At 52.9% G+C, this 22767-nt stretch overlaps 1 protein-coding gene across 1 annotated transcript in view; it reads left to right on the plus strand.

Moving 5' to 3' along the window:
- PPP1R16B (protein phosphatase 1 regulatory subunit 16B) overlaps nt 1-21697 on the plus strand; it is a 90474-nt gene extending 68777 nt beyond the window's left edge. Inside the window, exons 3-11 of the mRNA XM_037044058.1 lie at nt 3148-3218; nt 6997-7142; nt 9113-9216; nt 10764-10888; nt 12156-12281; nt 12818-12893; nt 13615-13744; nt 13837-14005; nt 17000-21697. Coding sequence (XP_036899953.1) covers nt 3148-3218; nt 6997-7142; nt 9113-9216; nt 10764-10888; nt 12156-12281; nt 12818-12893; nt 13615-13744; nt 13837-14005; nt 17000-17509 — 1457 coding nt within the window. The 3' untranslated portion in view covers nt 17510-21697. The remainder of the gene's footprint in view (nt 1-3147; nt 3219-6996; nt 7143-9112; nt 9217-10763; nt 10889-12155; nt 12282-12817; nt 12894-13614; nt 13745-13836; nt 14006-16999) is intronic.
- The last annotated feature ends 1070 nt before the right edge of the window (nt 21698-22767 follow it).

A 22767-nucleotide genomic window follows, 5' to 3' on the forward strand; every position in this document is an offset into this window, starting at 1 on the left:
AGGAGGAGGGTGGGAGCCACCTCTTTGCCATCGCTGTGGGGCCTTGCCCGTGCGGAGGGCGTGGAGACATTGACGGTGGGCTCCCTGTGGTCCTTGAGTCAGCAGCTGCTCAGAGCCCCCTGGAGAGAGACGGCTTCTGTCTTTCATGATCACGTGGAGAGCTTTGAGAAATACAACATGTCAGTGGTTATGTTCCCAGCTCCCAGCACAAGGCGGGAGCATCAGGCAGCAGCTCATTGGTCGTGCTTTATGTTTATATCTAAAAGAAATGATAGGAGTGGCTTTCAGGCGTTGTCTTACTTAACCCTCAGAGCAGCCCCACAAAGGAGGTGCAGTTGTGACCCCGTCTCACAGAGGAGGACACTGAGGCGCAGAGAGGAGGAATAACTTGCCTAAAGCCACAGCCATAAACAAATGCGTGAGGACAGATGGGTCACTCTGGCAAGCAGATGTCCAAGCTTGGGGGCAGGGAGCAGACCTGGGTGTGGACAGTGAGAAGAAGTGGTAGCTGAACCTGGCTGGAGAGGAGAGCCTGCTCCCTGTGACTCAGCCGCCCCCTTAGGCCCTGCCACGCCAGCTTTCTCCACTGAGCGAGGTGCTCAGGGAGCAAGAGACCATCCTGGAGAGGCAGGGAGGCGGGGCTGCTGGGCACCGTTGAGCGGGAGTGCACTGCACAACACCAGAACCAGCCATTCCTGCGGCGACTGCACAGGTTCCCTGGAATTAGGCAAGGTGGTCATCCTGTAGGCAGCGCCACGCCGTGCAGGACCCAGAGGACCAGGGTCTGCAAACCTTGTCTCTACAGGGCCAGGGAGTAAACATTTCAGGCCGTGTGGGTCACAGGTCTCTGCCCTAGTTACTCAGCTCTGCTGCCGTGGGGTGACAGTGGTCGTGGCCATATGGAAATAATTCCTTGCAGATGTGTTCCAATAGCACTTAAGTTACAGAAACAGGCTGCTTGCCAGATCTGGCCCATGGGCCATAGACTGACGACCCCTGTGAAGGCCACAGAAGGATTTTGAACTTCATCTAAGAGCAACATGGAGCTGCAGGAGGGTTTAAGCAGAGAGTGAGAGGGAACAGATTTATACTTCATATGGCCCTGAGAAATAGGGCTGTGCCCCACCCCCACCCCAGGAAAGATTTTTCTGTCCTCTTTTTGGTTCCCTAAGCCCTTCTATCTGCAAGTGGAGGCTTGGTCTGGGACCTGAGGGCCTCTGATGCTTAAGAAGGGGGCATTGCTTTCCATTCTCCAGTTACCCCCTTCCCCATGCCAGCTCTCAGCACAGGTCTGGCCACTCAGCGGGGCCCCAGCCATGCTGGTTCCCATTCCCGGCCTTGGGGGCAGAGCAGAGCTGCTCTGTGCCCATAATCGCGGGCTTTGAAATCTGAGGGTCCGATTCCCTCCCCTTGGCCACGCGTGACTGTGAGCTGCACTTTCCTGACCCTTGGTCTCCTCTACTTAAGGGGAATAATTATGGATGAGAATCCATGGCAGAGAATGGTTCTGCCTTGACCTGGGTGCCTAGGAACAGCTCAGTGAGAAGACGCTGTGGACAGAAGGATCATTTTCTTGCTGAACCCCAGAGGCAGGAGAACCTGGCGGTGCTGTGGGTGGCGGGGTCTTTACTCCAGGGAGCTGTGTCCAGAGCTGGGCTCTGAGCTAGTGCAGAAGAGGCTGGTGAGGACCACTGAGAGGACTGTGGCTTGTGAGTAGTAAGGGCTCCTTAGAGATGGAGTGAGTTGTCCCACCTCTTGGGCTGAAAATAACTGCCGGCATTGGAGTAATTACATATCCTGGTCTCCCACACAGCCCAGAGGACACCCCAATAATTACTGTGCACACAAGTTGCTTTTGGCAGCTGAAGCTTGATTTCTGCTTCAAAGAGTATGTCCTGGACAGACCCGCTCCTGTGGGATTTGAGCCCTTGTTCATGTGACTAGAACCTTCCTGGACAGTGACATAACGGCCACCTCTACTCTCCAAAGGCCATTGCCAGTCCCAGGGCACCCTCCCTGGCCCACAGACAGGCCGGGCCTTGGCAGTCAGTGGCTATGCCATAATCTCCTTTCATGGCACTTAGGCTGGGACCAGCTACCAGGTCACCCATGGCTCCGCAGGAGGGACCCATGGGCTACGCTGCTTATCACAGACACGACGAGCCACCAGAGGGTGGCTTGCTTGGCCTAGAGAGGGAGACTCTGTGTCCAGAGACTGTGCCCTTCAGCTGAGCTAGGGGGCTGCTGATGAGGTCAGGGTCCTGGAAGGGGTGTTGAGGACCTACCAGGCCGTAGGGAAAGAGCAGTAAGTGCTGTCACGGTCCTGCCCTCTTAGGGCTTAGCATCCTGGGGCAGACAGAACCAAAGCCATAATTACCCAAACAGTGCCATGACTGTAGTTGTGAAAAGGCTATTCCTGAGATGCACAGGAGTGGTGGGCGTGTCTTACAGGGGGAGTGCCAGCCTCTGGGGAGTCTGAGCTGAGACCTGAAGGATGTGGGGTGAGGCAGCTACGTGTAGGTGTGTATATGCATGTGTGCATGCAGGTGCTAAAAATGGATATGTGGATGAGGGTGGATGAGGGTGGATAGATGGATGGTGGATGGGTGATGAATGAGTTGATGACTTCCAGGCAGTGGGAACAGACTATGCAAAAGCTCAGAGGCTGGGGAGGTATGGTAACTCGGTAGCTGACTAAAGACCACTGTGGAAGGTAAGTTTGGAGTATAAGGAGTGAGACTGGAGAGGTGGGTAGGTAGGAGCACTGTGCAGAGCTGAACAGGCCGGGCACGGCCCTGCCCCAGGGGTGCCAGTCTCACAGACCACGGTGTGAGTGGTGCCCACTGGAATTATGCAAAATGGAGCTTGCGGGCAGGGATAGACCTATGGTGAGGGTGTTTGGCGTTGTTCCTAGAGGGATGGGAAGCTGTGGAAGGGCATTAGCAGTTGGCAATGGGACCAATGTCCATCTATAATGGCCCCAAGTGGTGCAAACAAACAGCATCCCTTGTGTCAGGACCTGGGGAGAGTGGGTCTTACCTGGACCCGCCCTGCCTACCCACACCCACCCTGCCTCCCTGCACCTGCCCTGCCTCCCTGCACGCCTGAGGTATGACAGGACACTCACTCCTGTCCTCTCTGTTGCAGTACGCTACTTTCTGAAGAACAAGGTCAGCCCTGATTTGTGCAACGAGGATGGACTCACAGCCCTACACCAGGTAAGGCCGGTCCGACGGGAGTCCCTGCCCCCTGCTCTCCACCTGGGCAGGTCCCCCACCTTCCTGCTTTTTCCTGTCCAGAACCCTCAGAGAGGACGGAGGGAAGGGGAGCCAGAGCCGCCCCATCTGAAAGGCTCTTGTCTGCTTCGGAGACATGTGTGTCTGTTACAAACACACCCACAGAGCCCCCATGCATGCTCACACGGTGTACACACAGCCTCTGAGGACAGGGAGCCTTTGTCCACTGCCTCCTCACTGCCCAGCAAGGCGTTTGGCAAACAAAGCAAGTGTGTTTGGAGCTTGACAGTTTACGAAGCACATTTGTTCACAGCCACCATGGCATCCATCCATCCTGCTGACAAAGGTGATTGACAGAGGGGTTATGTGACCCGTTTAAGGGCTCACAGTCATGAGCTCTAGCCGTGAGCCATGTGCTAGCACAGCAAACATCCCTTCCAGGGCAGTGGGATGGGCTCAGCCCCCCTGGTTGGCTGTCATCTCTCACCTGGATGCTGCATCAGCCTCCTAACGGGTCCCCAGCACTTGGTTGGCCCTTCATGCAGCAACCACAGGGATGCTGAAGCCAAACATCTTCTGGCGTTACTGAGAGCACTCTGGTGTCTTCCCACGTGGCCCCACGAGGTCTGCCCTGATGAGCCTCCAGGCTTCCTGGCTCCCGAGCTCCAGCCTAATGGCTCTTTGGTTGCTGGCCACACTCTGCTGATCCCTTCCACACTTCCCATGTGTGCCGATTAGCCACAGTCCACAGCAAGAGCCCGAGAGCTATGCTGTTACACACATATCCTTTCCTTCCGGGCTCCCCTTTTAGCCATCAGTGCGATCCTTTGGTGCTGGCCCTTGCACCCGGACTCTGAGCCTCACAGGGCACAGCCCATGTCCCCTGCTCATTGGTGTGCCCGAGCATCCTTCCCCAAGCTTCATATGTGCATGCTGACCTAATGAATGAACACCTGGAAGCCCTTCTGTGCCTGGCCCAGGTGTCTGAGCAGGTGGGAGGCTAGGCTGCGGAAAGCCTGGGTTGGGGAGAGCCACTCCGTCTCCCTCCCTGAGGGCAGGAAGGGGTGAAGAGCGACCGGCCACTGCCCTGGTCCCCACCCTCAGCCTGCAGCCCTCTGGCTCCCCGTGTGTCTGTCCTCTTGGCTTCTCCTCCTGTCCTTTCAGGGGTGCACAAATTCCAGCTATGTGACCTTGGGCAAGTTGCTTAAGTTCTCTGAGCCTCACTTTCCTCATCTGTCACAGAGGAATAGGAACTCCCTGTCTCACTGGGTTGTTATGACGGTTCAGCGAATTCACATAAAAACCCCGTGAGCATCGCCTGATGCTGGATAGATATTAGATATTATTCAAATTTGTTACATGTCTATTTCTCTGTAAGGGCACTTCACTTATGTGAAGTGGGGGCTGCTTCTCACGACAGCCGTCTGAACTAGGACCCCAGTTCACAGCTCAGGACACTGAGGCACAGCACTGTGTAGATCTGTGATGGCATGTTCTGTGTGTCTGCAACGCCCGGTGTGGTGGCCAGCAGCCGGAGTGTTTCTCGAGCCCTCATTCTGAGGATGAGACGAGGCAAGGCATGGGCAAGGGTCGGCAGGGTGCACGGCCCTAGTCACTACCCAAAAAGCATCAGCTCTTTTTACTGATGAGGCGGTGTATCAGCATCAGCACCACTGTTGCTGGAGCCGTCATTTCCATCGTTGTTGTCATTGTCACCGTTGCTCCAGTGCGCCTAAGGAGCACATTAAGAAGAGCTTCCTGTGCCTGCGAAGGGGGTGCATTTGCTTCGCTTGGCAACAGGGAGCCTTCACTTGGCAACTGAGAGCAACCTGTCTGATTAAGGAGGAAACTCTCTCCTGAAGGGGAGCAGGAGGGAGGTGGGGAGAGGTGATCAGGCCTCCGCCAGGGCCGAGGGATGGGGCATGAGTGAGAGGGGCCCCCGAACCTGGTGGTAGACTGGACATGGGAAGTGAGGGGGCGGAGGAGTCATCCAACTCCCAGGTGCCATTTCCCACCTTGGGGACTGCGGGGGCGAGTGGCCTGCTCTCTCCACCATGCACCCTACCCCACTGCACCCCTGTGCCAAGCCCCCAACTCAGCCCTTGCTCAGACCTGGTCTCCCAGGTGCAGCCTATCACAAGACTGCAATTCTGGGTGTACAGTCCTCTCCCCCTTCAACCTAAGGCCCCTCACCCATCTTCATGTTTTCTGCAGCTCCTATTTCTGCAGAAATAGGCGGGAACTCTGGCCCTCCTAGCCCCCATCCCCTAGGGCCCAGGGCTCTCCTGACTCATCTTCCAGTGACACAGACCTGGGGATGTGGCCTTTCCCCTCTGCTTCATTCAGGCGCCTCTGGCGCTCTCTGTAGGCTGTCCCTTGCCACTGCATGCTTCTCCCCACCATCTGAGGCAGCGCCCCACCTCCTTGGGTCACCTGTACTCCACTGTTGGGAGAGATGCCCAAAGACCCAGCCAATCCCAGACTAGTTAGTGTAAAAAGAACACCACCTGTGCAAATGACTCTTCCTTTCCCTATGTGTTCTGCTGCTGAGCCCCGAGTGCAGTGGGGGTGGAGCTGGGGACTGTGGTGCTGCACCATCCCCTTCCCCATCCCCACACACACCTGGGGCCATGGGCTCCCACAAGTGCCCCTCTCATTCTGGGGCATCCAGTCACCCCTCCCCATGCCTGGTGCCTGCCGTTATTTCTGTAAGCCAGGCCACCACCATCTCTTAACTGGGCGATATCAACATTGCTCCTAACCGTCTGTCTTCTTTCCAAAGAAGCTGCACTCACAATCTGTTCTCCACACGCAGCCAGAGGAGGGATTTAAAAGTGCAAGTCTGGCTGTGCTGTGCCTCTCAATATAACTCTGCACCGTTTCCCACTGCACTGATGGCCAAGCCCTTGCCTGGATGGGCAGTGCTGGGCACAGTCCCCCTGACCTTCCTCCGGTCCCTGTCTTCCTCCTCTGCCCTCGCCTCTCTCTGCCCATCCCCCTGGCTTAAGACCTCTCCATCCCCTTGGATTCTTTCATTCTCTGTCCCTGGAGTTGGGGGCTTCAGTGGCTGTTGGACCCCAGAGTCTATCGGGGGGCTGCAAGTTCCTGGCCTTCCCTCTCTCTGCAGCTGACCCACGTGTGGGCAGGCAGGTGCACAAACATGGCTGCCTCCTTCGAAGGGCTGTCTCAGGACTCCAGCCCCCACCCCCAGCCCCAGCCTTCATGCATAGCTGCGTTCTCAAGGGGGAGGGTTGGTTACTAGGGGTTTCCCCAAGAACTGAACTCCTGAGTCAGAAATTTCTAAGCCAAAGTTTACAAACAATGATCGCTCTAGGGCTCCACTGCTGGTAATTCCCTAGCTTCCCCCTGCCCCCTGCTCCAGCTGAGCAGCCCTGCTGGAATCCGTTGATTATCTTAAGTTAGCATTCTCCATACGATTTCATTTGAAGGAAGCCTTCTTGGAATTAAAAACTTTTAAAACCTCATTCAAAAATTTGTCTCCTTCCACCAACACTTCCAAAGCATTGTATAGCTGACTTTACAAAAACAATATTTTTATCTTGTACATTATTAACTTACAAGGAAGAAGGCTCTGATAAGTTAAGTGACTTGCCCAAGCTCACACAGCATATAAATGCTGGAGCTGGATTCATTCTCGGGCTCTACCGTCCTTCTCGTGGCCTCTCCAGGGGAACTGGTGTGTCCCCACCTGGGCCCCAGGCCTTGCCTGGAGCTGACCCTGCCTGTGTTCCCGTTACAGTGCTGCATCGACAACTTTGAGGAAATCGTCAAGCTGCTCCTTTCCCACGGTGCGAACGTGAATGCCAAGGACAACGAGCTGTGGACACCCCTGCACGCCGCGGCCACCTGCGGCCACATCAACCTGGTGAAGATCCTCGTTCAGTAGTACGTGCCCTCCCTTCCCCGAGAACAGCCTCCCCTCTGCCTTTGTTTTTTTCCAAGTTTTTTTTTTTGTTTTCCTCTCTTCCCTTCTTCCTCTTTTTTCCCCCTCTTACTGTCCCTTTCTCGGTCTCTTGGTGCCTGTCACTTTCTGTTTCTCCCTGCACCCTGTGTTCATCGCTGCCTCTTTCTCTCTTTGCCTGTACCTCTCTCCTCATCTTCCCCCAGTTCCCTTTTCTCCCTCTCCATCTCTGTGCCCTTTATCTTTTTCTCTCCATCTCCGTCTCTCCTTTACGCTTAGTCTCGCCCTGTCTTTTTCAGTCTCTCCCTTCATTCTCTTTCCTCCTAGCTTTTCTTGCAGTAAAATGCACCTAACATAACACGGATTACCTTAACCATTTTTAAGTGTGCAGTTCAGTGGCTGTAAGTACATTTCCACCCTTGTGCAAACCGCCAGATAGCACCACCGCCCTCTGTTTCTAGAACTCATCGGCCCAAACTGAAACTCGGTTCCCATGAACAGTAACTCTTCATCCCCTCCCGCACTCCCCTGGTAACCACCATTCCACTTCCTGTCTCGGTGATGTCCACTCCTTTAAGTCCCTCATCTAAGTGGAATGACATAGTGTTTGTCTTTCTGTGACTGGTTTTATTTCACTTAGCATAATGTCCTCAACGTTCCTTGTGTAGGAACATATGTCGGGGTTTCTTTCCTTTTTAAGGCTGAATAAGATTCCATTGAGTATGGATACACCACATTTTTCTTATCCTTTCATCGGCCAATGGATGCTTGGTGGCTTCTGTGGTTTTAGCTATTGTGCATAATGCTACTTTGAACATGTTTCAGGACCCCGCTTTCCATTCTTCTGAGTACGTACCCAGAAGTGGAATTGCTCAATCATAGGTATTTCTATTTTTAGGGGTTTTTTGAAGAATTGCCTTACTTTTCTCACAGTTGCTGTACCATTTTACATTCTCACCAAGAGTACACAAGGGTGCCCATCTCCTCACGTCCCCACAACCACTTGCTTTCTGTTTTTTGAACTTAGCCATTGAAATGGATGTGTGGTTACGTCTTATTGTGGTTTTGATGTGCAATTTCCCTAATAATCAGTGATGTTGAGCATCATTTCATGGGCTTATCAGCCGTTTGTATATGTTTGGGAAAATGTAGAGTCTTCTGCCGATGTTTGAATGGGTTGTTTGTTTTTCTTCGTGGTTGTCGTTGCTGAATTTGAGTTCTCTCTATATTCTGGATATTAATCCTTTATCACATATATAATTTGCAAATGTTTCTTCCCATTCTGTAGGTTGTCCTTTTACTCTGTTGATAGCATCTTTAGATGCACAAAATGTAAAAATTTTCATGGAGTCTATTTTATCTTTTTTTCCCTGTGTGATATCAAAGAAATCATTGCCAAATCCAGTGTCGTGAAGCATTTGCCCTATATTTCTAAGAGTTTTATAGTTTCAGTTCTTACGTTAAGATCTTGATCCTTTTTGAGTGACTTTTTTTTATATGGTGTTAGGTAAGGGTCCAGCTTCATTCTTTTGCATCGTTTCCAGCTTTGCCAGCACCATTTACTGAAAAGGCTTTCCTTGCCTTGTCAGAATCCTTACATCATGTATGCGAGGGGCTCTCTATTCTTTCCGGGCTCTGTGTTCTAGTCCCATAGGCCTTTATGCCAGTGCCATATTGTTCTGATTACTGTAGCTTTGTAGTAAGCTTTGAAATCAGGAAGTGTCAGTTCTCCATATTTGGTCTTCTTTTTCAAGGTTTTTTTGGGGGGGGTGGCGCTATTTGAGGTTCTTGAGAGTCCAAGAACCTTGAAGTCCCTGTCCTTGCTGGGGCACACTTTGGTGGCATTGAGGCTGCCGGGGACACAGCGGGGTTGTGGGTGAGAGACTGGAGGGCAGAGGTACCACACTGACCCTGGTCAGTCCTACCCAGCCCTCACCCTGCCCTTTCTCTGCAGTGGGGCCGACTTGCTCGCCGTCAACTCTGATGGGAACATGCCGTACGATCTCTGTGAGGATGAGCCTACCCTGGACGTCATCGAGACCTGCATGGCCTACCAGGGTAAGAGCACGACCCCTACAACACAGTGGGCTCGGGGCAGCGTTGCGGGGAGCATCTCTCACGCACCTGCCTGCCTCCTGCTCAGTGCTCAGGAAATGGGATGGGTCCCCATTATTATTACCGTGTGATTAACAAGATGACGACATGTGCTGGGCAGGAGGGAGGTATTGTTCTCCTCTCTGTCACAGCCACAGGCGGGCGGCCTCAGCTGGCCTGGTCTCTCTTCGTCAGCTGTGACAATTCAATAAACATTCACAATAGAGATGTGTTCCCATTTGGGAAAATTATAAAAAGTTAGAACCATTCGCGGGTGCCTGCCAGGCACCATGCTGGCTGCCAGGGGCCGGGATAAACAAGATGTGGGCTGTTCTCAGTCACAAATGACCTTCAGAATGGAAACAAGTGTAGCCATCAGAGAGACCTGCGTCCTGCCCCCGTGACCCAGCACACAGACTCTGAAGTTCCTCCTCAGGAAGAAATCTCAAACCCAGACCCCCGACTGCAGCTGTAGGTCCTGTCCAGGGCCCGCCCTGTGGTTCTCCCCGGATCTCAGCAATAACCGCCGAGGTGCTGTGTCCATTCCTCAACGCCCAGGCTTTAACTATTCCTATTCTGAAGAGGCTTTTAGCAGTTTTATGCCAGTCTTGTAAATCCGTGGACCCCTTCTCAGAATAGTATTTTTAAATATGGTTATCAGACTCATAGGATTATAAAGGAAACCAACTATATTAAAATAAAGCTACCGGAACAGCTTTAGATGTGTCATATCCAAACTATTACTTCATGAAACGATAAGATGATATGATATTCGAATACCTAGTTTCTGTTGGTGAGGATGTCAGGTTACGACTAATTCTACTGCAGCCCTAAAGTGTCTTTCTGGGCCCCTCCACCTCGATTTATTCAGCTCTCCATTTGAAAGTAATACACAGGGGTGGGCAAAAGTAGGTTTACAGTTGTGAGTATGAGAAACACACAGTTTATTCTTGCATTATTATTTATTAAGGATGGTGTTATATTCCATAGGCAAGCAACTGAAAACTCACTCTTGCCCACCCCTGTATGTTCATTAACTCAGTCGTTTCCCATAACAAAAATTCACTAAGCCTTGTGCCGTGTGTTATAAAAACAATTGTGAACCAGATGAAGGATACTGACCAAGAGACCCTGGTGCGGTAGGGCGGTCAGGAGAGGGCAGCTGGGGAGGCAGGCGAGCCAGGCCCGACCTAGGGGATGAGACGGAGCCAGCCATTTGAGTGGTGTGAGGTGGTGTGTGGATGGCAGGGATTTCCAGGTAGAAGAACAGCATACGTAACAGTAAGTGGTATTGTTACAGTTGCCGGGCAAGTGTGGCCTTTGTTCTGTGGGCCAGCGCAGGGTGTTGGTGTTCATGGGGTCCGGAACACAATGGTCTGTGGGCACGTCTGTCCGTCCCCTTGACTGGCAGGCCCTTGGCAGCAGGAGCCTTGCCCTCCCCTATCTGTGTCTCCTCCCCGCAACTTGGGACCTGGCCCGGGGTGCTGACCAAACCCCTCCCCCCGCTGCAGGCATCACTCAAGAGAAAATCAACGAGATGCGGGTGGCTCCCGAGCAGCAGATGATTTCGGACATCCACTGTATGATCGCAGCAGGCCAGGACCTCGACTGGATCGATGCCCAGGGTGCCACACTGGTGAGGACACGGGCCAGGGTGAAGACCAGCTGGAGCTGACGTGGGCCAGCACGTGGCGGGGGCCCCACGCTACCGAGGGCGCCTCTGTCTCCTCCCAGCCAGTCTTCTGCTGACCCCCTTGGACGCTTACCTGTGTCTCCCACCCGGGTTGGGCCGTTGGTTTCCCTTTGCCTCATTCCCTGCTCGGCCCTCCATCCGAGCGCGTTTGCCTGGTGCGCTTTGTGAGCACTGAGGGCTCTCTAAGGCTGTCAGCCACTTCCTGAGTGCTTGTCACGCGCTAGGTACTTTATGCTTTTTCGGGGAGACCGAGCACGAGCACGGGGGCAGCCGGGGTCTGCAAGGTGCCGTCTGCCATTGGGAGTCTTGAACGGCGGCAGGCAGAAGAGCTGGGGCCTCAGCGTGAGGCGCTCCCGCATGGGATGTATTGGTTACTGTTGCACATGGCGCGCGGTCCCCCGACCATCATCGTAAATATACGATGGCCTAGTTATCACCTCACAGAGTTTCCGTGGGTCAGGGAATCGGGGACAGTTTGGCGGGGAGGTGGTGGCTTGGGGCCGTTTGTGAGGTTGCAGCGAAGATGTCAGCCAGGGCTGCTGCCATCTGGAGGCTTGACCGGGGCCGGGAGAGCCACTTCCAGGGTGGCTGGCAGATTAGTGCTGACTCTTGGCAGGAGGCCTCAGTGTCTTACCTCCTTGGGACCGACCTCCTTTAAGGCTCCTCGAGGGTCCTCACAAGATGTCTGCCTGCTCTGGAGTGATCGGTCCAAGAGAGTAGAAGGTAGAAACAGCAATGCCTTTTATGACCGAGCCTCAGAAATCATACTCTGCCCCTTTAAATACCCTGTTTCTTAGAAATGAGTTACTCAATCTGGTCCACAATCAAGGAGCAATTAAATTCCATCTTTTAAGGGGAGATGTGTCAACAAATTTGTAGGCATATTTGAAAACCACCCTACTGGACCCCTGAGGCCCATGCCACAAGGCTCGGAGGGTATACCATAGGGACTCCGTAAATGCTTCTGCCCAAACTGCAGGAGCTCTAAGACCAGCCACAGGGGAGAAGAGCTCCCCTCTTTGCCTTATCTCCCAGGTCTGCACTGCAGATGCAGTCATTCTCTGCAGTGTGGCTGGTGTTTCCCCCGCATTGTGTTCCATTCTACTGGCCCCTGAATGATCTGAGACTTGGGTCACGGAGGGGACTATCCCACCTCCCAACATGGGACTGGCCCCCCTGGGGGTGTGCTCACTTCTTTCCTCTCCTTCAGCTGCACATAGCTGGAGCCAATGGATACCTACGAGCCGCCGAGCTCCTCCTGGACCACGGAGTGCGCGTGGACGTGAAGGACTGGGACGGCTGGGAGCCCCTGCACGCGGCTGCCTTCTGGGGACAGGTAGTTTGCACCCACAGGGCTGTGGGAAAGGCCAGCACAGGGTCACCCTGCTGTGCTTGGTCTGGCAGCTGGTTCAGAAGGACACAAGACCCCCTCACGGTGTTGACTACAGCCAGTATGTGGGATGTGGAAAAACTCCTTGGGGAGTTGGCAAAAACATTTGACAGGTTGTATTTTAACAGGATAATAATCAAGTTTGCCAGATGAGAACGCTCCCCGTGTTTCTGCTTTGAGTAGTTTCTCCCTGTTGCCTGGATATAAAACCCTGATGGCAGCAGTTGCAGCCTTTTGTAGACACCTGGCCACTCTAGAATTACGACTGACTCCTTTTCCTCCGTCCCTTGGTCCAGGCACGCTGGAGCAGGGGTCAGTCCATTGCATCCCAGGATTCCTGGCTCGAGGGTTTGAAGCCTTCCCTGGGAACCAACGTTGCCCCACTACTGGGTCCCATGCTAAGAGGCCTCGGGGGCTCTCTCCACCTCCTAGGCCTTCTGAACCCTGGGCAGTGGGAACGTGGGCTTCTTCCTGTGTTTCAGATGCAAATGGCAGAGCTATTGGTGTCTCATGGGGCCAGTCTCAGCGCCAGGACATCCATGGATGAAATGCCAATAGGTAAGTCCAGCCCAGCACCTGGTACACGATAGGATCTCGTCAGTTTTTTGACGGGTAGAGGGCCAAATGAATGCATATGTGGTGGGATGGATGCTGGATTGGTGTGCAGATGGATAGATGGGTGAATGAATAAATTAGTGGACTACAGATGAATGGATAAGTGAACAGGTAGATGATGGACAAGAGGGATGGGTGGGTAATGTATGGACAAGTGGATGAATGTATGGGTAGAGCATAAAATATGGGTGGATGGATGGATAAGAGGAAGGGTAAAGGGCAAACCTACTGAAGGATGACTAGGTCACTAAAGCGCTAGATAGATGAAAGAAAGAATTAGGTGGGTTGAGTGGGTGGGATATATGATTTCAGCATCTTTGCTTGGGCTTCAGGGTATCTGCTTGTTTCTGTTGACACTTCTTATGACACTGGCGATAAGTCCTACCAGAAACTATCAAAGGTGTTTGACTCCTCCAGTCATAGCTGGGAACCTTAGGAGTTGTGACTGCATGGAACCTGGGTTTCCTGGCCTTTTTCTACTCGAAGGATTCGGTTGTAGCCCAGGAAATAAGGGTGGCATTGTTTTAATCTCTCCCTGCACGCCCCAAAGGATGCTGGGAGTTTTCAGTCGGTTGGGAGGGCAGCCCCTCTGGTGTGGGGGGCTCTCTGGGGGAGCCACAGGCGCCTGTGGTGCTTCCCACAACAGACTCCCCTGTCCTTTCAGACCTGTGTGAAGAAGAGGAGTTCAAGGTCCTGCTGCTGGAGCTAAAACACAAGCATGATGTCATCATGAAGTCACAGCTGAGGCACAAGTCGTCCTTGAGCCGGAGGACATCCAGCGCAGGCAGCCGTGGGTGAGTCAGGGGCTGGGTAGCCAGGGGTCCCCATGCATACTCCTGCCTCTAGCGCCCGGATGCAGCCTCCAGCACCCCCTGTCTCCCTCCAGGAAGGTGGTGCGTCGAGCCAGCCTCTCGGACAGGACCAACCTGTACAGGAAGGAGTATGAGGGCGAGGCCATCCTGTGGCAGCAGCGGAGTGCGGCCGAGGACCAGCGGACCTCAACCTACAATGGGGACATCAGGGAGACCAGGACAGACCAGGAGAATAAGGATCCAGTGAGTGTCCTCATGCCCAGTGTCAGTCACTGCCTTGGGAGGGGGACAAGGCCCCAATCTGGTCTGGCCTCTCCATCTGAGAGCCTTCAGGAGGAGGTTAGCTGGGCAGAGTATTTAAACCAGCTGGACCCAAGCTGATGGTGGCGGCTACTGTGGGTGCTGAGGGAAGCATTGGGTGTATCTGCCTCAGAGCTGGGAGCTACGGCACCCAGTAGGGTCTCATGATCAGCAGGCAGTGAGTGACCACCATGTGTCTGCTTGTGATGTATCAGATCTAATTCTGGGCTTCCCAGAAAAGAGGTTCAGTAGGGCAGCCACCCCAGGAGCTAAGGACACTGAGACTCCCGGGGCGTGGGGTGGGGGAGACAGAGCAGAATGTTGGGAATTTTGTTTGCTAGAACACATTTGATTCGAAGGAGTCTTTTTAAAAACTGAGTAGGGTGCTGGCAGGACCTCTAAACAGCCTGCCCCCGTGGTAGCCAATGGCCCTGGGCTTTCCCAGAGGATGGTCTCTCTACTGTGGCATAGGCCTGAGCAAGGTGTCAGCAGGGTTGGTCCCTCCTGGGGACTCTGAGGGGACTCTGCCCCATGCCTCTCGCCCAGCTTCTGGTGGCTCAGAGACACTCCTTGGCTTTGCCAGCAGGACTCCAATCCCTGCCCCAGGCATCACACAGCCTTCTTCCTCGGGCGTGTCTTTGTGTCTCTGTTTTCTCTTATTCCAGGGACACCGGTCATTGGATGGGGGCCCACCTTGTTGCAGCACGACCCCATCTTAATCTAACCACATCTGCAAAGGTCCTACTTTCCAATAACGTCACAATCAGAGATGTGGGGTGGCCGTGAATTTGGGGGAACACTATTCCACTCCGTACTGATGCGCTGGGGTCCGTGCCTGGCTGTGTCTGCTGCATGGGGCAGAAGTTTGGGACCAGAGCAGAGCCGCTGGGAACAGGAAGGGAGAGGCTGACCCTACCAGCAGGGGCCTGCCATTTTTCAGTTGAAAGCATTTCTGGAGAGTATTTCTTGCTTTGGCAGGATGTAAAGTGATCAGTTGCCCAGTGTGCCCACGCATCTTGATGGGACCATGTGTCCCCAGTGAACAGACAGGTCACACGTGGCTTTTGTCTCACCAGCAGGCGTGATGGTGCTGATGGTAGGGAACCCCCATCAAAGGCCCTGGCTGGGATGGAGAGAGCAACCCAGAGGCTTTGTTCCGCAGTCTAGTCCCCAGGCGCGGGAGGGGGCGGTGTTGGGGAGAAGAGAGTGGTAGAGACAGAAATCAAATCACACTTCAGATGCCCCCAGCTGTGCTTTGTTTATTTTTCTTCGCGATTTAGATATGTCTTGGAGATCCTCGGAATCCCCAAGTCAGCTCATGCAGACTGCCTTCATTCTTAGCTGCAGAGCCTTCCACTATAAGGACATGCCCTACTTTTCCACCTGGCTAATGGTGACTTTCAGGCTTTGCTCCCCTGGGGCGCGTATCTGTGAAAACAAGTCCTAGAAATGGGCTTGCTGGTGCAAAGCATTCATTCATTCTTCCAAAACAGAGAGATTGTAGCAGTTTACATGCCTAGCTGTTTCCCCACACCCTTGCCAGCACTGAGTAATAACGAATGCTAAAAACACTCACCAATGGCCCTGGCCGGGTAGTTCAGTTTGTTAGAGCCCCGGTTCCGATGCACCAGGGTTGCAGGTTTGATACCCAGTCAGGGCATGTACAAGAATCAACCAATAAATAACAACAAAGTAATGTTACTCTCTCTCTAAAAATCAATTTTAAAAAACACCTGTCAATGTGATAGGTAAAAAATTTGTTTGAATTTTTATGTCATTAATTATTAGTGAGGTTGAATATTTTTTCTATTTTTACACAGTATATTTTGCCATGAGGTGTATATTAGTGCCCTTTGTCGATTTTTTTCTTTTGGGTAGTAGGGCTTTAAAAACAAGATTTTATTTATTTATTTTTAGAGGGAAGGGAAAGGAAGGAAAAGCAGAGGGAGAGTAACATCAATATGTGGTTGCCTCTCATACTGGGGACCTGGCCTGCAACCCAGGCATGTGCCCTGACTGGGAATCGAACCAGCAACCCTTTAGTTTACAGGCTGGCACTCAATCCACTGAGCCATACCAGCCAGGGTGAGTAATAGGGCTCTTTAAAATGGACTTTTAAGAGCTCTTTATTTATTTGGGAAATTAGTCCTTTTTCTGTCATGTATGTTGCAGGTATTATACCAGTTTTGTCATGCGTCTTTTGACTTTGTTTATGGTGACTTTTTGCTAGGCTTCACATTTTTGTTATTGTCAAATGTATCAGCCTTTTCACTTATAGTTTCTAGGCAGCTCTAGTTTCCAGGGGTTTCTGGGTGGAAAGGACCTTTGGGTAAGAGTGTTTGGAGTGAAAAATACGCTGGGAGTACAGAGGAAGGATTGCCAGTGACCAGATACCAATCGAAGTTGACTTACAGAAAAAAGGAATTTATTGACTCGGGTAGCTGCATCCAGCCGCTCAAAGCACATCACCAGGACGCTGTCTGTCTCTCCTTCCATCGTCCTTCATGTCGGCCTCACTGTGAAGCAGGCCCTTTGACATGGTGTCTCCCCAGCCCCCAACTTCCATCACTGTTACCACACACAGTTCCTATAAGAGCAGACCCCCTCTTTCCCAGTCATTCTAGCAAAAATCTCAGAGGTGAGTCTGATCAAAGCAGTTTCATCAAGAACCCACCTCTGAACCAATGCCTGTAGTGAACCCGTGGACTGTCCAGGCCTGGGGTCATGTTCCAGCCCTTGGAGCAAGGACGGGGGTTGGTCCTCTCTCCTAATACACAGCGATTGGTGAGGTCCCCGAAGCAAAATGGACGTCCTATTACCCAGTGAGGGAGCACGGAAGGAGGACAGGGCCAGACTAAAAAGCCCTCAGCATAGGGGCAGGCGGGGACTGGATCTAGGTCCTCCAGCCAGCTGGTAATGTTGTCCTTTCACTTGCAGAACCCCCGGCTGGAGAAGCCCGTGCTGCTCTCGGAGTTTCCCAGCAAGATCCCACGAAGCGAAATGGACATGCCTGTCGAGAATGGCCTGCGGGCTCCGGTCAGCACCTACCAGTACGCACTGTCCAACGGCGACGTCTGGAAAGTGCACGAGGTGCCCGACTACAGCATGGTCTACGGCAACCCGGGCATGGCCGACGCCACCCCGCCCTGGAGTGGCTACAAGGAACAGAGCTCCCAGACGCTTCTGGAGCTGAAGCGGCACCGGGCTGCAGCCAAGCTGCTCAGCCACCCCTTCCTGAGCACCCACCTGGGCAGCAGCATGGCCAGGACGGGCGAGAGCAGCAGCGAGGGCAAGGCCCCCTTGATCGGAGGCAGAACTTCACCATATAGCAGCAATGGCACCTCGGTGTATTACACGGTCACCAGCGGAGATCCCCCGCTCTTGAAGTTCAAGGCCCCCATAGAGGAGATGGAAGAGAAGGTCCATGGCTGTTGCCGTATCTCTTAGTCTCCCTGTGACAGAGGAGGAGATGTGTTGGGGGAGGGGGTCCCTGGAATCCAGGCCAGCCCTGCAGCCCTGGTTGGGGAGGGTTCAGAGGACAGCACCCGGCGGGGAGATGGGCTCTGCTTTCCAGAGGAAGGCTGACCCCACCTCTCAGCCTGCTGCCCGTAGCATCCCCAGTGCTTCCTGCTGCATTGTCTGCCGTCAGAAACAAGGTCCCTCATGGCTTCCCAGCTCACCCTGCGGTATGATTTTGGGAGGGAGGGCTGGGTTCCGGTTCTGTTGTGGGGGAAGTCTTCTCTGGACCAGTACTCGCATGTCATACAACACATACGCATACTTCACCAACATGTGTACAAATGACGGGGGGACTCATGGAAAGCAGGTAGGACAGAGAATTTGTGGGCTATTCCCAAGAGGACTGAGGTTATGACTGAGAGTTTTTGTCACCACTGCCAATGTGGCTTTAGCGGAGGAGGGGGCCTGCTCAGCTGAGACCCGTAGCCCTACCTAGAATCCTACCAAGGTCTGGGCCACCATTTACATCTGACAGGAGCAGGCAGGCCTCTCTGTGTTCAGAGACAGCCTTGAACCCACATGGGTAGATGGAATGAGCACAGGCCTGCGCCCCATCCACAGCCTCACCCACGCCAGGAGTTAGCTGTGCAACTGCCTGGGGGCTGAGGTGGAGGACCAAGCTCTTCCAGTCCTGGAATGATCCAAATCCCATTCTGTTTTTGGATGGAAGCATCAAAAATCGGAGGAGGGGAACCAAGTGTTTCCAAAAGTGCACTTGATACAAGAATTATTGAAGACTGTTAAACTCTATGATGGGGCAGGGAACTGAATTTGGCTGCTTTCATGGATAATGCCATGATCGCTGAGTTTTACTGACTTGTGATGGATAAATGAACTTAAGAGCCTCAGTCAGAAGGGCTCTTCCAAGGAGAGGAATGAATTGGTGTTGGTAAACTCTTGGTGAGCCCTCCTCAGACTGAGCCATCAGAGGGAGTAGTGAGGGGCTGCTGAGTGCCCCTGACCCCAGCCCGCACTCCCAGAGTGAATGCTCAGGACCCCAGGCTCAGCTTTGCCTTTTCTGGAATGCCCAGTGAAACAAGTTGCCAGTGGGCCCTCGTGAGTTCCTGCCTGGCCCAGGGGCTGCCTGCCTGCTCCTGCCAGAGTGGGGACACCCAGGGCTGCAAATGCAAGGTGCCCGTGGCCAACACCCTGAACTGCATTCAGGAGAGTGCTGGTGGGGCTGGAGTCGGTCTCATCCCAGCCCTACAATTTCATAGTCCCCATCTCCCCAGTGCTGGGGAGGCCGGACACAGGCCTGCTCCCCACAGCCTTGCCCATGCCAGCAGCCAGCTGTGGGACCACCCATTCAGTTCACCCCAGGGGCAGGCCGCCTACCACTCTTCACCGCATTCTCTCACGAGCCCCTCTGACACTGTCGCCCATGAGATGGGTGCTGTCCATTGGCTCAGCCAAAACCCGTGGGTGTAACTAATGAGCAGGTTTGTTCCCTGCTCCGTGCGCCTTCTATTTGTCCTAAAACTACCTCCTTAGAGCTCTGAAGGTGCCCCCTAGATCTAGATTCTGTGACTTGGGGGACAGATCTGGGTTCCCTTTGATCCTCTTCTTTCTGAGCCTATGAAAAATTCTCTCTGGGTGGGGGGGCGGGGTACCCGGGCCAGGGGGCTGTGGCTGGAGAAGTTCCCCTTGTACCACAGCCTTAGTAATGGGTCTGCTGTTTGCCAATCCCAGGCCCCACTGGGGCCCCTGCACCCTCTCCCCATAACCTAGAAGGGAGCTGGCTCCCAGGGGGCCCAGCAGATGCTCCACCAGGAGTGGGGCAGGTGGGCAGGAGAGCATGGGCCTCAGGAGGGTCCCTGTGCCCCTGGTGGCTCTTGGGTGCAGGGAGGGTCACAGCACCAGGCCATCCTGACCCCAACTCCGGGGCAGTTCCAGTAGAAGGTGGCGGGGCTGGTCAGGAGACTGCAGATGACAGTGTATGATGCCTCCTGTGTTCCTGGGGTCTAGGGTGGGCTCTCCGTCATCCCAGCCTATGGCAGGAGCAGGGCAGGGATGACCTAAAACACACATACCTTCGGCTTTAAAACAGTGCTCAGATCAGACTAACACAGCAAGTCCTCTTGAGCCAACTTAAGCTGCAAGCTGGCAGTGCCCAGGGAAGCCACGTACTCCTCAGGAGAGAGCTGGGCAGGTTTTTGGGATCTGCTTGCTCAAGGCCTAGAGACTGAAGGCATTTATTGCCCACTCTAAGCCCTCTGGCCATTCTCCCCTTGCTTCCTGCCTCCTGGGCCATTCCTCTCCACCCAGAAGGCTGGGAACTGAAGACTTGAGCACACGCTCATCTTTTCAGTCAGGGACAAAGCATTCCCTGTTGGGGCTTCCAGTACCTGTAGGTCTTGTGGGTGTTGAAGGGCGAGCTGGGGCCAAGGTCATCCATTTATTCACTCGTGAAGTTTGTTAGGTAGCTGTGACATACCAGGCGCCATGTTAGGTTCTGGGGATGAAGGAGGAACAAGATAGAGTGAGGAGATTTCCCTTCATGGTTTTCATCCCTTGAGGACCATGGATGTCAGCAGCAGCCCATTTGAGTTGTCTGAGTTGACTGCATCCTGGTCCAGCATCCCTTTGCTTTTCAGCTCTTAGACTCCCTAGAGTATGAGTCCCTGTAGCCAGCAAACAGCTGTCATGGCCACCTACAGAGGCCATGTGCCACTCAATACAGATGCTGGATCTTGGTTTCCAGGCTGACACCATCCCAAGTCTATATGGACCTCTCAGGGCTCCTAGCTGCCTTCAGGCCAGCATCTCTGAGGCACTATATAATAGCAGTTTGAGGTCAGTGTCTAGAAGAATAAGGAGTCTGGAGTTTGCTGCCAATGCATCTCAGGTTTTTAAACTCATTGTCTCTCACTCATTTTTGCTATTATGTAGTCTTCCTTCCCCACCAATGAATAACGGGAGGAAAAAGAGCTTCTCCTTTAACATTGAAGCCTTCCTTCATGAACTGCCTCACTTCCTGGCAGGTATGAATCGAGGAGCTGGGAGAATGCTGGCAAGGTTGACCAGATGCCCAGCTCCTGCCAAGACCCAAACTGGTGGCAGTTCCTGGCAGATGGAAGGAGCAGGTGCCACATGGCTCACTGTGAGCTCTGGCCCTTGCTCCTACCCTATGCCCCAGACTACTGAAAACTGGTGGCTCTCACCAGAGAGTGAGTTTCTGGCCAGTAGCTCCAGGAAGCTGAGTGAATCTAGACCCAGGTCTGCTGAGGACTTCAGGATATAGTTCTCCATCAATTACACAGCATCAGTGAGACTGCTCTGCACTGTGTGATCAATTTAAATGACCTCAGAAAGCTAACAAGGGTGTGTCCCCTGTCCTATCCCATCACAGTTTGCTGGCTTTGTAGTAACATAAGACCATTTGAGTCACTGGTGTCAGATACCTTTTGATCTTGAGCGCTCTCTTCTACCTGCTTTCCCAGAGCAGGAGACTGGGGCACTTTCCAGGAGGAGCCCCTTACAAGATGCTCAGAAGGACTATACCTAACTCCTGCTATTGTAGCCTGGGGACAGCCCTCCCCTCCCCCCGGGCACGTAAGAGCAAAGGGTCGAGTGGTCAGTGAAGAACTCCACAGAAATGATCCCATTGCCAGAAGCTCTAGCCCTCTCCTTGACAGGCGTCTCTTGCTGGCCGGTTGGCCAGAGGACCTGCTTCCCATGGGCATGCAAGTGCCATGGTGCGGGGCCTGGCTCTGCACACCCAGGAAAGGTCTGCAGACCCCCAGCCCTCCGCAATAATTCACCAGACCAGAAGCCACTGATGTGCAGAGAACACTTAAGAAAAATGTATTTTATGTGAAAAAAAAAGGTTAAAACTCTGTATACTGTATCAGCAGCTTTGTGTAAAAAATGGCAATCAAGAGAGTCTAATATATTTAAAACTTTTTTTAAAAAAACATCCTTGCGGATCTTTGATATTGTATCGAAATAACTTTCGGGTCGCTCCTCGCCACGCAGCAGTGGTGGGCCTGTGTCCAAGACCGCGGCCCAACCACGTCCCAAAGGGGCATGACCCTGGAGTTGCTTCAGCTGCCAAGGCCTGTGACGGAATTCGCTGTTGAGTTTTTAATTAAGATTATTAAATTCCTTTTAATAACACCTGTTGATGTGGCTGTGGTCATTGCTGTGAGCGCTCTTGAATTATGCTAAGTGGCATTCGCAGAGAGGTGATGCCTGGGATAGAAGGTGGAGGGTCCCTGCTCCCCAGCACAGTAGATTCTCTCAGGGGGCCTTTAATGGAGAGGGAGCTCTGAAGTCTCAGACATGGAATAGATGTCTTTCTAGACTGGGAGGTGGTGAAACCTGGTGAATTCAAGAAAAGCTAAATGGTTGGGAATGACCTTCTCTGTCTATGTTCCCTTTGAAATTAACATAGGACCCTATACCAGCCCATATATGTATTTGATACTTTCAAAGGTTTGTCTGATGACATATGTAACAGGGCTGCCCCTCTGTTCTGTTCTGTTCTGTTCTGGGCATGCCTTGCCCTGTCCTAGCCTCTTCCCCCTCCCCTACTCCATCCCACTTCAGTCCTCTTCCTCATATAGCTTATAGTGAGGAGGTAAAATACTACACACTACTTCACACTATTACAACAACACAGCAGGTGAGATCCTGGGTATTCTCACTTTTCCCTCAGGCAACAGAGGCATTGGCAAGCTGTGTGGTTGCATAGCCCCAGGCCATGGTCCTTGACTTTGTCATTTGCTGACATTTGTTATATCTCAGAAGAAGACGGGAAGAATGCTTTCTTGGACCACTCTGGACACTGGATGCTAGAGCCGGGACACGTGCAAGGCCCCACACTTGGGCCTGAAAAATTTCACAAAAAGGCTGGGGTTGGGGAGAGGGTGGGGAACACAGAAGTATCGTTGCAGTGGTGGGCATTCATCCCCTTAAGACGTTTATTGGTTTCTAAATAATAATGCTAACCTCTCACTTGTAGGGAGCACTTTACAGTTGCACAGATGCTTTCTCATTGACACACAGAAAATGGGGCCTGAAAATTGGGGATCTAGCACTGTGGAGCGCGCGATGACCTTGACAAAGTTTTGGTAGAGCAAAGGAAGCATGAGCTTGCTTGGACAGGGTTTAAGAGGGAATGGGAGGAAAACTGGAGATGGCAAGTACACACGACTCATTTGAGGTTTTCTGCTATCAAAATGGAC

This window comes from Sturnira hondurensis, unplaced genomic scaffold, assembly GCF_014824575.4.
Source record: "Sturnira hondurensis isolate 20B ecotype Veracruz unplaced genomic scaffold, ASM1482457v3 Scaffold0004136, whole genome shotgun sequence".
Lineage (NCBI taxonomy): Eukaryota > Metazoa > Chordata > Mammalia > Chiroptera > Phyllostomidae > Sturnira > Sturnira hondurensis.